The sequence below is a fragment of the Myxocyprinus asiaticus genome, chromosome 22 (assembly GCF_019703515.2).
Source record: "Myxocyprinus asiaticus isolate MX2 ecotype Aquarium Trade chromosome 22, UBuf_Myxa_2, whole genome shotgun sequence".
Lineage (NCBI taxonomy): Eukaryota > Metazoa > Chordata > Actinopteri > Cypriniformes > Catostomidae > Myxocyprinus > Myxocyprinus asiaticus.
In genome coordinates, this window is record NC_059365.1 from 24,014,034 (window position 1) to 24,030,828 (window position 16,795).

The 16,795-nt window shown below is 41.0% G+C and overlaps 1 protein-coding gene and 1 long non-coding RNA gene across 6 annotated transcripts in view; one reads left to right on the forward strand and one right to left on the reverse strand.

Annotated features, from left to right (window-relative positions):
• Positions 1-16,795, forward strand: part of LOC127412968 (protocadherin-1-like) — a 240,555-nt gene that overhangs the window by 171,385 nt on the left and 52,375 nt on the right. Inside the window, exon 5 of one of the 4 annotated variants that reach the window (XM_051649709.1) lies at positions 8,262-9,865. The exons of the other annotated variants lie outside the window; for them this stretch is intronic. Within the exon in view, the coding sequence (XP_051505669.1) occupies positions 8,262-8,317 (56 nt within the window). The 3' untranslated portion in view covers positions 8,318-9,865. Of the gene's footprint in view, positions 1-8,261; positions 9,866-16,795 lie in introns of those variants that run through there. 4 annotated transcript variants of the gene reach the window in all.
• Positions 1-16,795, reverse strand: part of LOC127412993 (uncharacterized) — a 62,382-nt gene that overhangs the window by 9,134 nt on the left and 36,453 nt on the right. The gene's annotated exons all lie outside the window — the stretch shown is intronic.

Consider the following 16,795-nt stretch of genomic DNA (forward strand, 5'->3'; position numbering starts at 1 on the left):
AAAATATATATATAAAAAATATGCTTTCCCTCTGCAAAAAAAAAAAAAGAAAAAAAAAAGTGTTAATTTTCAGTTTTTGTTCCTTGAACCATTTCTAATCCCTGTGCCTGACAATAAATCAGCCCATCCTACACTCAAACAATCCTATTACACATTATTTAACCAAGTAACAAGCTCAGTGAAATGAAAGGAAATTAAAAAAAAATAAAATAGATCAGAGCTTTCAAGACCTAATTGAGGTCTAACCAGGTGTGTACTCTGTATCTGACAGCAGTCTTCACAGTAAACATTAGTTTTAACAAGAAGCAACAGAACGCACAGTTGCTACCGAAGCATGTCAGTTTAATGACCAATGCCAGTTCATGTGAAAGACACAGATTTTTTCTTCGTCAACAAGCAATTAGCTGCCTCTCTCTCTCATTTTCCCTCTTCTCTCTTGATCAAAGAATGTTTTTAAAGACTGTGATCTGATGAGTAGAAATCAGTCGAAGTAAGGAAACAGTCACTTAGCATCCATCCTGCAGATCTGTATGATCACCAAATCCTCGGTCTTGTGAAATTTGTATCGATCGTTAGTTTCCCTGTGCTGGATTGGTTTTCAACTTTATTTTTTAAATTTTTTCATATATGTTATTTTGATGTTTTGATGTGTTAATATAAATTAATAAATTACTCTCGCTGTAAACATTTTTTTAAGTAAAACTGTGGCAAAATATCGAAGCTAGAGAGCACCTTTCTAATGATGTATAGTTTGTCACGATTAAATAAGAGTTGTATGGTAATACCATGCATTAAATGTAAACAATGCCGATTGCAAGGCCACGTTCTTTGCATGACCCCCCCCCCCCCACCATTCCCCTTTATTTTTTTATTTTTTTTTTAATACATTGACCACTGCAGTGAGCTGTATAATAATATAAAGAAGTTATATTCTACAGACACCCATACACATCACACAAGCAGACTTGCTGATTGAACCCTGAATTTGGCACAACATAAAATTTAAACAACCTCTGTCCCATCAAAGCTTAATCCGAAAATAAGAAAAAATATGGATGGCAGAAGATGAGAGGGAGGTACAGAGAAAAACATGAGAGATGAAGAGGCTCTGTGCAAGCTAAGAGGATTAATAGTCATACGTTGGCATGGAGACTAAGTTGGCCACACTATTAGACAACCTTGCCTTTATTGTATTAGGCTTTTCCATACAGAGTTTGATGAGTGTGCTGTTGTCTGAGAACATCCAAGGCAGGAAGTGCAGAAAGAATGAAAGAGAGGCAAGCATGAAACACTCCAGTGGTCTGAAAAGTCTAAGAAGTCACACACGTCTCTTTCAGATCCAGTGCCTCGACAGTTACAGATATTTTCCCCTCCTCTCTCGAAGTCATTGTCAGTGCCGTCTGGAACTCTACACAGTCACTCTCAGTGATTTTGTCTCTGGGCTGGATAGATCCTCTGACATTATGGTGGTTACAACTGAGCACTCATGGATGTCATATTGGTGAGAGATCGCAACCAAGCCCACACACACACACCACCCTGTAACGCATATGTGCACTTTATGATGCTATTGAGATAGAATTTGCTGGGGTTTTTGTATGATTTTGTTTTATTAGTGTTAGGGTAAGTTTTACAGTCATATTAGCAGGGCTGGATTATAGAGCGGACAGTGGGGCCAATGCCCTAGGCCCTCAGATTATCAGAGGCCTCCAAAACCTCAGCCACGGAGCCTGAGACTGCGAAAGGAAGCTGAACACAGGAACTTTGCGCATAGACCTACGAACTGACCACTAGGGTCCCCAGGCCCTTCTGTGCATACAGCAAAGCTGAGCTCGTCTGAACGTACAGCACAAGCTGATCACTAGGCCCCCGGGCCTCTCTGTATTTACAGTGAAAGCTGTCCACTAGGGTAACCAGGGCCGCTTAGCACATATATTGCAAGCTTACCACTGGGATCCTGGGCCTCTTTTTGAGTACAGTGCAAACTGACCACTAGGGTTCCCGGTCCCCCCTGTGCATACAACTCTGCGCATAAAGCGCAAACTGACCACTAGAATCCTGGGCCCCTTGATGCTTACAGTGCAAGCTGACCACTAGGGTCCATGGGCCCATCTGCGCACACAACTCAGGCTGACCAGTAGGGTCCCCGGACCCCCTCTGAGCACAAAGTGAAAACTGACCACTAGGGCCCCAGGGCTCCTTTGCGCATAATGGGTAAACTGACCACTAGATCCCCTGGGCCCCTTTACCCAGACAGCACAATCTTACCTCTAGTGTACCTGGCCTCCTCTGCACATACAGTGAAGTTGACCACTAGGGTCAATTGCAGGGCTGGATTATAGAGCAGACAGTGGGGCCAATGCGATGGGCCCTCAGATTGTCGGATGCCTCCAAAGCCTGAGGCCACGGAGCCCGAGACTGCCAAGGGAAGCTGAACACAAAGGAACATTGCGCATATACCTACGAACTGACCACTAGGGTCCCCAGGCCCCCTCTGCGCATGAAACGAAGCTGACAACTATGGCTCCCCCCGGTTCCTTGACGTGTACTATTCGAGCTGACCCCCTGTGCATACATCATGTGCTGACCACTAGGGCCCCCAGCTACTGTTTTTGGTTGTCTGATGTTGGCCAAACCAAACACACTTGGCCTATTTTTTTTTTTTTTTTTTTTAGCCATATTGCCCTTAAGGAAAGATCAGGGGTCTAAAACTAGGGATTGCTTCCAAAGATGTGTGCCCAGGGGCATATTTAATGCAGCAAGGCCTTGCATGCTAGCTGTGATTGGCCAGCGAGAAAAAGCTACACCATGACTGACAGATGGGTTGTCACAACAGCTGCTGTGCCCTGTTTGGTGCCAAGGGTACCACCACTATCACAGGCACTCTTCCTAGTTTCTGGCAGGCAAGCCCAGACACACACATACACCATTATACTCTCTCTTACTGGTACCAGGTACCCTCACTATGGCACGCTAACACATGTAACAGGCAACCATGCTGAGTCGTCTCACTGTGTGGAGATAATAACAAATGGTGCTCATGTAGTCGACCCTCAAACCCCTCCCTGGACTACCCTTAGCATGTTTCTTGCAGAGCCGTATGTTTCACAATATGGAAAATAATCTACTAAAGACCAGAAGAATTACGATTTAGCCATGTATGGACAAAAGCTAGACATTGACTGTTTCTTTCCTTTATGAACATGTTCAATGTTTCTCAAGTCTTGGCTGAACTGTATGGTCACTGCCTGTCTGAACCATTACAAGGCCACAAAAGCAAATTATACCATTGATTATCTTGGAGCCAACTCGAAACACAAAGCAAAGTGAGCCAGCCATACCGGTACATTTATCTGACAGTTGATTGTCTATAAACTTTCATCAGCTCATGTCCGTCTCATAAAATCTGTGTTGCCATGGCACTTCCCCAGCCATAAATCACAGTTAGTCATTCAGCTGTTGATAAGAAATGGAGGATATGGAGATGTTGTACTGCCAGTACTTTGTTCTCACAGTTAGACTGAGAGACGCTTTTATTTACAGCTGTGTGATGAGCGGCTCGGTTATGATTGTTAGACGATGTGAATAATGGCCATAAGAAAATAGACAAATGGAGCAAGAGATAGATAAAGACATCAACAAACAACGATGTGTCAGTGCAAGTATGATCATATTTTCATGGCAGATGCCAGTGAAACATTTATCCTCCTTCTGAGATACATAGAGGGAGAGAGAATAAAAGGCGACTCCTTATAAGAAATATTCATTATTACAATTTTGACAGACAGCTTAGTCGTTTTACTCTGCAGTGCTCAGGCAGACTTATAGGTTTGCCAGCTATGCAATAAAAGTGGATCCAAAAAATTTACTGTATAAATAAAAAGAGAGGGAGGAATATATCTACTTTATTTTCTCTGCTTTATTTTCCAACATGCTCAGGAGATAGCGCCTGCAATAAGCAGTTAGAGTCCTCTCTCTCTCTCTCTCTCTCTCTCTCTCTCTCTCTCTCTCTCTCTTGCTCTCTCTTCCTCAATGTATTCCCTTTCTTTCTTTTTCACGCTGTTTGGTGAGGGATTAGAGCTCTTGAGCTATGTTTAAATGGTGTTTATGCAAATAATCACTAGCCTCAGCACAATTATTTAAAGTGCTAACAATAGTGTAATACATCTGACTCAGCCTGACAACAGTCACATTTCCACTTACTGTGGCCATCTAGCTGTAGTGCGAGACATTTTCTACTCCCTTTTGCTGTTTAAAGGTCGCTTGATATTTTTTGAACATGTGCTCTGTTGATTATCCCTGTGTGTCGCCATTGCTCATAATCAAACCACAGTCGAAAGACTGGGTCCTCTAGTTCAAATTTTTGGCCAATTGGGGACTTTTTGTTTATTTTTCTCCAATTTATAGACTAATCTGATGTATTATAAAATCAATTAATGTAGTGGCTTAAATTGAGTTAATCATCTGCATAAATATGAATATAAAATTAGCAAACATTGCTTCTCCCTTGACATTTGTTCCAACTACAAAAAAAATAAAAAAAAATAAAACAAAATAAAAATAAAAATATACTATTGTGTTTCCAATACTTTCCATAAGAGGAAAAAAAAACAAAAAACAACAACAACTTTTTTTTTGAGAAATAGATTACAGTCAGAAGATAGAAATATCCCAAATTTACTGTCACTCCCTCAGCAGCTGTATTTGAAACACCATTGCAACAGTGTTGACTATTATTTATATACACTACCAGTAAAAAGTTTTGAAACACTTACTCATTCTTTATTATCATTTTTTTTTTTTTTTTTTTTTCACATTTTAGAATAATAGTAAAGTCATCAAAATTATGGAATAACATAAATGGAACTATGGGAATTATGTTGTGACTAAACAAAATCCAAAATAAATCAAAACTGTGTTATATTTTGCATCTTCAAAGTAGTCACCCTTTGCCTAGAATTTGCAGACATGTACTCTTGTCATTTTCTCAACCAACTTCTTGAGGTATCACTCTGAGATGCTTTTTAAACAGTATTGAAGGAGTTCCCATCTATATGCTGGGCACTTATTGGCTGCTTTTCTTTATTATTTGGTCCAAGTCATCAATTTCAAAAACTTTTTATTTTTATTTTTTTTTATTAAATTTTAGTGTTATAATTAAATAAATTAATATTGAGGCACAATTATATTTTTGTCTACAAAACTCATTTCAAACATTTAAGCATACACCTTCAGATTAAAAAAAAAAAAAAAAAAAAAAATAAGATCACGAGAAACATTTCAGTCAAGTGTTTCAAAACTTTTCACCGGTAGTGTATATACACTATGTATATATTGTATATTCATTTATGTATTGGCTATACAGCTATACAGCAGTCGTCAGAGTACAGAAATATCTCTGAGCTGACCCTTGCGTCCGCCATCTTAAGAATCAAACCTCATTCTGAGGGTGAGAATCACTGGATTTTGGGCTGGAGGGATAGAGGAAGGGAGGTGGAGAGGTGTGAGAACAGGCAGAGGGCTCCTGTGGCATAAACAACAATAGTACATCACGTTAGGAGGTAACCTCTGCTGCAGGTGCTCATGGGAATGTGCTAAACGGGTGCAGTGGCAGGCTGCGAGCCTCATTAGACCCAGATGCTGCCCGACACACTCACGGGCCTGCACACACACGCTCCGACAGATGTCGAGGTGGCAGAGGTGAGGACCAGGATTAGGGAAGGGCTCTTGTCTCAGTGATTAGATCTGCGAAAACAGCTTGAGCAAGGCCACTAAAAGCCCCAGTGGATGCACCTGAAGCCATAAACCATCGACTGTGTGTGTATATATGTGAATGTGTGCCCATAAAAGCCATACTGACTTCATTATAATCAAATTATGGTCCTATCTTCACAATAAAATGTATTGTATTAATGCTGTCTTTTTCATGTAATATCTTCACAAACACATACCCAGCAATGCACAACCACAAAGTGTTAAAATAGCAATTCCTGGTCAGAGTAGTGGCTTAGCTGTTAGCAGAGTCATGGTGCTCATGTGGGAGATTGGTTTTGAATCCAGTCTGCACTGTGCGTCCTGTCTTTATCCTTTCCTCTAGCCTTTCCACTTTTGTTATCGTTAAAATGGCAAGTTTTAGGCAGGGCTATCTGTTTGCCAACCAATGGAGGATGGGCGGCGTGAAAACAGTCATTATTTTTGCAATTCTGTACAAAAAAAAAAAAAAAAAAAATCACACACTTTCCCTTCAAGTCAGCCTAAATAAAGCACATCCAATCAACAGAAAGGACTTTGCACAGTTGCGTATTTACACACCTTACACCTGTGCATTAAAAACGATGGGTCAGCAGCAGGCTTTGCTGAATAAAAAGCCAGTGTGTCGCCTTTAATGCAGTGATAGAAAGTCTGTGTCTGTATTAGTGACACACGGTATCCGTAAGGCATGCACACTGGTCTCTGGACAGATTGCAGCAGCTGGTGTTTGTGTCAGCAGGGTACAGTGAAGCAGTGGCTGAAACAGTTACTGTGTAGTGCCTCATTGCCTACTGATGAGATGAAATGTCAGTAGCATTTTTCCTGCTGATCTGCACCCGGTAGGCAAGCTGTGCCTACTGTGTGAGGAGTCTGTGTCCTAACATTGTGAGGGACCTCTGGATCAGTCATTGGCTGTAAAAGCAGTGTGGACCAGCAGGAATTGTAGTGGAAAAATATTGGAGTTGCTCTGTTTTGTGTAACAACATGTGCATCACAACATGTTGCAGCATCATAACTTAGCAATGGTATCTGGGCCAGCATGGCCTAAAACTTTTTTGGGGCTTTTTCATTTTTGTGAGCATTTGTGCTAGGCTGCCATTGTTATGGACAACAGTGCAGAGAGCAACCACTTTTGAGAACACAGCCATCTGTACTCTGCTGCCATACAACTGTGGTGTAAAGGGGGCAGGTTTGTTCAAATCAGTCTCTGAATGAACTTTGCAAAGACACTGGGTCTGTACCAAAACTTAGTGAGCTGCTGCATTATTTCCTGCCTACATAGGAAGCTGCCATCTTTGGCAGTATTTTAACTCAAATGGAGCCTCAAAAGAGACCAGTTTGGAACACTCTTGATTGGTAGCAAGTGCATGCTTCATTCAACACGCAGCGCACAGGAGACTGCTTTTGCAACTGCTTTCAATACAGGTGACATGAGAGGAACGACACAATACTCTAATGAGCACAAATATGCATAGCATACACATATTTTGGGTAAATTCATATTAAACTATTTTTTATCAATACTTTTCAGTATTGAATGGATTATATATCTATTTATAATCAAAATTTATCTTGCTTTTTCCACCATCTTGGACATATTTTTCCACTTAGCTCATCACGTTGCATTCTGGGATCACCTCCCTGGGGAAGGATATATACAATGATACCTTAGAATTTGGCCAAAACTAGATATCTTAGGAGAAAGCATGATTAAGATGCCTACCTTTTAGAACAGCCTTCGCTTCGAGAGTGCACCTATGATGTCTTAAAGTGCTGCCTCTGGAGGCAGCTCGCTAGGTTTTGGAATAGACCCATAGTACCCTCTTGAAAGTTTTGGACATACTCTGTGTGCACCAAATGAAACAAATGCCTTGTTATGAAACTGAAAATAAAGCTTAAAAAACTGTATTACTAAAAATAAAAATGGTAACAACAGCTAAATAAATGCGATAAACTCTTTTCAAACACTAGGTAATGCATCATGTATCATAAACTAACAATGAACAATGATTTTTTATAGCATGTAGTCTTATCTTGGTTAATGTTCATTTATCAAAATATTGTTGTTCATTGCTAGTTTATGTTACTTCATAATGCATTAATTAATGTTAACATATAGGCTTATAACTTTTTGGTGTAAAAATGTATTTGTATAAATTAACATTACCCCAGATTGCTAAATGTAAAAGTATTGTTATTGTTAGTTCATTTTAACTATTGCTTTAATGTAAAAAAAGAAAGAAAAAAAAGAATATATATATATATAAACACTATTGTAAAGTGTTACCATTAAAATGCCAGATAAACAGTAAAATTTAAAGCTCTAATCCCATATTTTTGGTCTTGCCCCCTTGCTCTTCTCACCACCTTATGTTGTTTACATATATTCGTCCAAAGATATGTTTTAATTGCACTTTTATTCCTTACTTTGACTTTTTCATAGAGATATTTTGCATGGAATGTATTGCGTTCCAGTACATGAGTAGTAAGTCGTATCTATCCTCTTGTAGGTGCTGTAACGGGCGTTGACCAAGAGAAGGGGGCCGGCCAAAAAAGACTGCCTTAAACATTCTTCTTTTTCCAAAATGTTTTTCTCCTAAGCTTACATTTTTTTTTTCGTTGCTCTGCGGAAGTAGGACAGAGCTTGCCTCTTGTCAAAGATTATAATAACACATATCTCTTCATCTCTGAAATATAAAAAACTACCCTTTTTTGTTGCACATAAACAATGAGAAAACCAAATGGACAAACTTGGAGAGGGAAAACAGTCTTTTCAAATGGACATGGCCATCTGTTCGCTGAGGTTTATCAACCCACCCTGACCATTTTTTTTGTCCATAGCTTTTTGGGAGCTGATATCTCTCTCTTCAAAGGATACTGCAAGTGTTTGGAGTTGGATCTACTCTAACCAATGGATTTGTGATATTTTTCGTTTTTTTTGCCTCTCCTCAGCTGTACATTTCTCCCCTTTGCTATGAACTCTTTTGTATGGACCCCCTCCTCTCTTCTCCTGTCCCCTTTGAACCCCATTGGAGTCTTACTAACATTGTAATCATCCATGGTTTGGTAGGTATGTCTTTCCTATGTCCTTCTCCCTTCTTTTCAGTATGCTCTCTTTTATTTTCTAACCCTCCAGCCCTCTTCTCTGCTTTCTCCTCTCTTTGTCTCCCTCTTTCTGCCATGGCCAGACCCATTCACGTCCATTGAAAAATCACTTAAGAGGACTTAATAGCTCCTCTGTAATGCACTCTGACCTCTTATCAAATTGAGCGACAGAAGAATTCTTCCTTCCATAACTCGCAGCCTTTTTCATTTCTTTTCATAAAAAGGAGGGAATGTTTCATAAGAAAAAGGGAGACTGCATTGCAGTTGAATCAAATCAACACTTTGCACTTCTTTTCATTCGTGTCTCCCCTCCAAAAGACTCTAAGTGAAAAGAAGTGTGAGTGAAAATTACGCTTAGTTGAGAGCATTATCTTGGTTTTGGCCTCTCCAGAAGTGCGCGCTCACAAACCCAAATGGAGATCAGTGACATAGAGAGTCAGGCGAACGCATTTGTTAATTAGATTGGGTGACTGTAACATAACATAACAGACTCCATTCCAGCCTCGCTCTCTCACTCTCTTATTCTCCTTCTCTCTCTCTCTCTTGCTCTGAAGGCAATGGCCTCTTCTCCTCACACCAGTCAATGATTGTGCCACAAAGTAACACAAACACCAAATACACGTTTGCCTTTTGATGTGAATATTGTAGACACTGATGTTCCAGCATATTTACATGCGGAACATGTGTATATATGTTTATAAAACTAGCCTCGAATGATATTTATCATATATACTGTATATAAATATACGGTACATTTACCTGACAGTATGTCCATAATGTGAAAACATAATTTATGACCACATATGGAATTTTTCTTCTCTGTGTGTCTGAGACAATGCTTACAAAAACAGTAGAGGGGGAGGTTAGATTAATGTCATGAGTCATTTACTAACATTAAGCCAGTGATAGAGATTCTGTCGGCTATGCAGACTGTCTTGCAGAAAGTGCTGTTCTTGTGAATGTACTTTGTATTCTGCCATTTTTAGGACAATAAATGGAGTTATCAACATCTGGTTGCTGTGTCTGTAGTTTTACTGATAAACGAGCATTTATACTGCATGAATGCTGCTGTTTTTGTATTTCCCTTTTGAAAAAGTACAGTGATAACATTAGATGGGAATACCATGGTACTTTGACTAATTAAATAATTAATTATCCATGTACCATGGTATTTAAATGACACTTCAAAGCATTTTGTGGTACTACCATGCAGTGTTGGATACTTTACTTTAAAAATAGTAATCCAGTACAGATACTAATTATTTCTCTAAAATTATAATCAGATTAATTTACTAACTACTTCTTTGAAAAGTAATCACATTACTAATGACTTTACTTTTAAGTTACTTTTTAAAACACTTCTCTGCTCAACAAATTCAAAATAATGTCTATATTTCTTGTTCATTGTTACACACAAGTCATACAATCAGCACCTCACATTTCTCTTTCAAAATGACTCGTTACGGGGCCATAATTCATAATATATTTGAAATAAGCATCACCTTATAATGTACTTAAAAGTAATTAAATTAATTGAAAGTCAGTACCTGTAATCTGATTTCAAGAATTTAAAATGTGCTGCATTACACTACTATTTTTACTAAAATGTAATTAAATTACAGTGAGTAATTACCCAATACTGCTACCATGATACATGTGCTAACTGTCTGTCTGTCTGTCTGGCTTTCTTCTGTCTGTCTCTATGTCTGTAACATACAGTATATGTGTATGTGTGTGCTTTCTTTTTTAATGTTACAGGAATTGAGGATTTGTCAGATATGACAACTGCAAAAAATGCCAAGAGCTGATAAAAGCTCTTTAAAGATAAATAGTCTACTTTAAAAAACACACATGAATTGTTGACGTTTCTCATTTGTGGTAAGCAGCCTTTATATGTTTTGTATTTTTCCTTCTTAGTGACTGTTGAGTCATAAAGCAGCGATCAATGATATCTTATTTTCTTTCTCACCGAGAAAAGAATAACACTGCAGCATTTGCATATCAGTACCCAAGGTGGTCAAGGTGATACTACAAAATATACAATTTTCCATCAGTATACAGTGCATCTGGAAAGTATTCACAGCGCTTCACTTTTTCCACATTATGTTATGTTACAGCCTTATTCCAAAATGGATTAAATTAATTATTTTCCTCAGAATTCTACAAACAATACCCCATAATGACAACGTGAAAGAAGTTTGTTTGAAATCTTTGCAAATGTATTAAAAAAAAAAAAAAAAAAAAAAAAAAAATCACATGTACATAAGTATTCACAGCCTTTGCCATGACACTCAAAATTGAGCTCAGGTGCATCCTATTTCCACTGATCATCCTTGAGATGTTTCTACAACTTGATTGGAGTCCACCTGTGGTAAATTCAGTTGATTGGACATGATTTGGAAAGGCACACACCTGTCTATATAAGGTCCCACAGTTAACAGTGCATGTCAGAGCACAAACCAAGCCATGAAGTCCAAGTAATTGTCTGTAGACCTCCGAGACAGGATTTTATCGAGGCACAGATCTGGGGAAGGGTACAGAAAAATGTCTGCAGCATTGAAGGTCCCAATGAGCATAGTGGCCTCCATCATCCATAAATAGAAGAAGTTTAGAACCACCAGGACTCTTCCTAGAGCTGGCCGACTGGCTAAACAGAGTGATCGGGGGAGAAGGGCCTTAGTCAGGGAGGTGACCAAGAACCCAATGGTCACTCTGACAGAGCTCCAGCATTTCTCTGTGGAGAGATGAGAACCTTCCAGAAGAACAAGAATCTCTGCAGCACTCCACCAATCAGGCCTGTATGGTAGAGTGGCCAAACGGAAGCCACTCCACAGTAAAAGGCACATGACAGCCTGCCTGGTGTTTGCCAAAAGGCACCTGAAGGACTCTCAGACCATGAGAAACAAAGATTGAACTCTTTGGTCTGAATGGCAAGCGTCATGTCTGGAGGAAACCAGGCACCGCTCATCACCTGGCCAATACCATCCCTACAGTGAAGCATGGTGGTGGCAGCATCATGCTGTGGGTTGTTTTTCAGTGGCAGGAACTGGGAGACTAGTCAGGATTGAGAGAAAGATGAATGCAGCAATGTACAGAGACATCCTTGATGAAAACTTGCTCCAGAGCGCTCTGGACCTCATACTGGGGTGAAGGTTCATCTTCCAACAGGACAACGACCCTAAGCACACAGCCAAGATAACAAAGGAGTGGCTCCGGGACAACTCTGTGAATGTCCTTGAGTGGCCCAGCCAGAGCCCAGACTTGAACCCGATTGAACATCTCCGGAGAGATCTGAAAATGGCTGTGCACCGACGCTCCCCATCCAACCTGATGGAGCTTGAGAGGTCCTTCAAAGAAGAATGGGAGAAACTGCCCAAAAATAGGTGTGCCAAGCTTGTAGCATCATACTCAAAAAAACTTGAGGCTGTAATTGGTGCCAAAGGTGCTTCAACAAAGTATTGAGCAAAGGCTGTGAATACTTATGTGAGGGATTCAACCTCCTAGCGCCTCTCAGGAACCTGATGATCAAGTTGTGCTTCCCCAAGTACTTACCATCTACTGCATCGTGATGAGCCAAAATAGCGGCTACATACACCTTCAAGGTGGAGGGGGACAGCCACCCCTCCAGCCTCTCCTGCAGGAAGGAAAGCACCGATCCGACTGCGCATCTCTGGGGGTCTTCGCGTCGGAAAGAACACCACTTAGCGAACAGATGCCACTTCAAGGCATACAGGCGCCTCATAGAGGGAGCCTAGCCTGAGTAATCGTGTCTACCACCGCGGGTGGTAGGCCACTTAGGTCTTCCACGTCCCGTCCAAGGGCCAGACATGGAGATTCCAGAGGTCTGGTTGTGGGTGCCAGATGGTGCCCTGTCCCTGAGAAAGAAGGTCCTTCCTCAGGGGAATTCGCTGGGGGGGGGGGGGCTGTCGCAAGGAGTGTGAGATCCGAGAACCACGTCTGGGTGGGCCAGTAGGGTGCTACTTGGACAATCTTTTCCTCATCCTCCCTGACCTTGCACAGGGTCTGTCACTGGGGGAAATGCGTATTTGCGTAGTCCAAGGGACCAGCTGTGTGCCAGCGCATCTATACCGAGGGGTGCCTCGGTCAGGGCGTAGCAACTTGAGGTGCTGCTGACTCCAGAGGAGGATATGGTGGGTGAGTTGTGACATGCAACGGGAGCTTAGACGGCCATGACGGTTGATGTACGCTACTTTTGTTGTGTTGTCCGTCTGGACCAACATGTGCTTGCCCTGGCTCAACGGCCGGAACCTCCTCAGGGCAAGCAGTACTGCCAACAACTCTAGGCAGTTGATGTGCCAACGCAGCCACGGGCCAGTCCAGGAGCCACGGCTGTGGACGGTGGTCGTGTCGACGGCCATGTGCACCGGACATGTGACCCATAAGACGAGGAAACCATTCTTTTGTCAAGCTTTTGGGTGCCGCAGCCTTCTCCTCCAGAGAAGCGGGTCTCCTCGCCCCTGGGTCACCCGTCTCGGGGGCGCTTTGAAGCCTTCCTCAGGTTCTTAGCGGCCGGCCGTGCGACAGGTGGCATCTGCTTCCTGTGGAGGGCTCCACGCCGGAGCCGGGCCATGGGGGCGGGCTGCGGCGGAGCCAGTGTTGTTGCTGCAGGAGGACACCCTTGGCAACGAGCAGACAGGGTGCGGGGTCTTAAGCCGTGCTGGGGCAGGATATGTTGTAAGGCCTCCATCTGCTTCTTCACTGCCGAGAACTGCTGGGCAAAGTCCTCGACGGTGTCGCCAAACAGGCCAACCTGGGAAATGGGGTCGTCAAGGAACCGTGCCTTGTCTGCCTCTCCCATCTCGACCAAGTTGAGCCAAAGGTGGCGCTCCTGGACCACCAGGATGGACATCGCCTGCCCGAGAGACCGCGCCGTGACCTTCGTCACCCGGAGAGCGAGGTCGGTCGCCGAGCACAGTTCCTGCATCAATCCCGGGTCAGAACTACCCTCGTGCAGTTCTTTTAGCGCCTTGGCTTGGTGTACTTGCAGGAGAGCCATGGCGTGCAGGGCGGAGGCGGCTTGTCCAGCGGCACCGCAGGCCACAGTCGTCAGGGACGACGTAAACCTACAGGCCCTGGACGGAAGCTTCGGGCACCAGCGCAAGGTGGCGGCACTTTGTGGACACAAGTGCACCACGAGCGCCTTATCCACCTAGGGGATCACCGAATACCCCCTGGCCGCTCCACCATTGAGGGTAGCGAGAGCGGGGGAGCTAAAAGACCAGGACTGGGCAGTAAAAGGTGCATCCCACGATCATGTCAGCTCCTCATGCAAAAACATATTTAATGGAAATTTGTTTTTTTGTTTTTACACATTTTACATGTGTACTGTATATAAATCTAAATATATGAATTTTAGAGACCGGGTGCATGTTTTTTATTTATGTAAAAAACAAATCACAAAATTCCCTTCATAAATTCACAGTATTCCCACCTCTTCAAACACTACTACACCACTGGACCACACGGCTCTCAAAAGCTATCTTGTTGAATACAAAGAAAGGAAAATGTTATGATGTTTATTTTAATGGCACAAACCAGCACAATTTGAGCACAAACAAACGGCACTGGTTTGGAGTGATTTGGATGACGGGGAGTGATGTCTCTGCTCCCGAAATGTTTATTGCTATATATAAGAAAGGAGAAATGTTACAGTGTTTCTTTTAATGGCATTTAATGATTTAACTATATGCGTTGCTAACTTCATGGAGGTCAGAAACCTGTAGTGAGCAATTCCATGAAAATGTCAACCATACCATGTAAAAATAAAGTTTTAAGCAAAGGGGGAAAACCCCTTTAAATTGTTCATTTAGATGTATATTTTGCTGTATTATAGTGCTATAATGGATTTTTATAAGGAAATTGCATTGTTTATCCACCTCTTATGAACATTTTCTAACAGCTATATTTTATAATCATAAAAGAGGGACTGAAGGACTACTTATTTTCACTTTGTTAACAATAATAATTTTCCCGAGATATAAGGAATTATCTGAAAAATATGCACACTTTGTCATAACAGTCCCTATGTTTACATTATAAGAGCCACATTTATGATATTGTTTTGTTTCAGCGCTGTGTCACGTCCATAATGTTTTAGAGGTTAATATTATATCACTAAAACAATATTAATTCAATTAAGTTAATACTTTGTTCTAAGCTAACTTGTGTTGAAATGAACAAATGGTCCCCTTTTATACTTTAAACACTCATGAATATGTGTTACGAACGTGACCGTTATAGATGCTTCATATCAAATCATATGTATGTCAATGAGAGAATCCCAACCATCAGCGCTCCTTCTTTTCCCATGATTATTCTGATAGATGACTGACTATTGCTTTGGTCTGTGACTTGTTTAAAGCTACTGCATTTATAACCAGCATTTGAGAAGGGACCATTTTGACAAACTTTGTGATTTCAACTGTAATATGAGAATAATTGCTGCACTACTCTGCTTGTTTTGCTTTTAATCCCGTCAGGGCGCCACTCGCTCGTGCAGTGCTTTCTGAAAGGGTCAATTCAGACTATATATTTAAAAATGCAGCCCGTAGCAGCTTTGTACTTGTGCAAGGCCATATCGCATTTTTAATCTTATTTAAATCCATCATGAAGCCTTGATGGTTATATCATATAGATGTCTCAGAGATCAAAGTTTTAGCGTTTTGATTTCCCCCTCATCAAGAAAGTGCTGCTTTCACAACTGTCACGTCCATAACGACGGGAGTTCCTCTTTTATGTGACCCCCCCCAGTAAATACTACATGTTCTTAGGAGTGTCAACCCTTCTTTATGATGTGGCTGGTATTATTTCTGGATTGTGCATTTCAATTTACAAAGTTTTTACTCATGTCCACTTTAGTCACATCAGTATCGCAAGTTAATTTCCCAATCAAAAGTGAAAGAAAACTTGTTTAGACTGAAAATTTTCTGTTGGCTGGACTCTATCTGCAGGTGTCTATGATAATTAATTGAAATGGTTTGATATATACTGGTTATGGGTACTTGATATATAGTATGTTAAATGTAAATTTTCACTGCAAACTCTGGAATTGCCATTGTAGCTCTGTGATTGGCCAAAATGCTCTGTTCGACTTCTCTGAAACCCTCTACTTTTCCCTGTGGAACCCGGATGCTTGACCTCTGGCCTACTTTCTGTAAGATCTGAATTTCTGCGTTTCTATATTTAATTTTAAAATAGTGAATTTCTTCAGTTGTAATTTAATAATCTGAATATTTACAGCTAATTTCACCTCAAAGAAATTGAGAACACAAATCTGCTGTTTAAAAATACAAATCCATGACATACGCCACAAAAACAATTCAATGTTGTTAAATGCCACATGTTTAGAATTCAAATGTATTAAATTCAAATAGAAAACTATCAAATATGCCATGGAAAATTCAATTTTGTTAAATGCCACGTCCAAAAATTCAAATTCACAATATTCAAATTCAGATATTTTTGTCTTTAATTTAGCTCCATATGAATGCAGTTTAAACCAAAACATAACTGAAATAGTGTTTATACTGGCTATGTGTTAAACATATGTGGATTAGACGTGATTAAAAAAAAAAAAAAAAAAAAAAAGTCCATAACAAATTGTAATATTGAAGGAGGGAGCTGACTCATATTTAATGACCAGAACAGAGACTGGGCTCTTTTCATTTGGTCCAATAAGCAACCACCCAGCAACCACCCAGAACACCCTGGCAAGTGCATAGCAATGTGCTAAAAACACAGTTTAAACAACTCAACAACAGCATAGCAACAACCTGACAACCACCTAGACAGCCTAGCAACTGCACAGCAATGAGCTACAAACACAGAAAACAACTTAGCAACAGCATTGTAACAACCTGGCAACCACATACTGTAGCAATGTGTTAAAACATACAGCAGATCACCCTGACTTCTGATT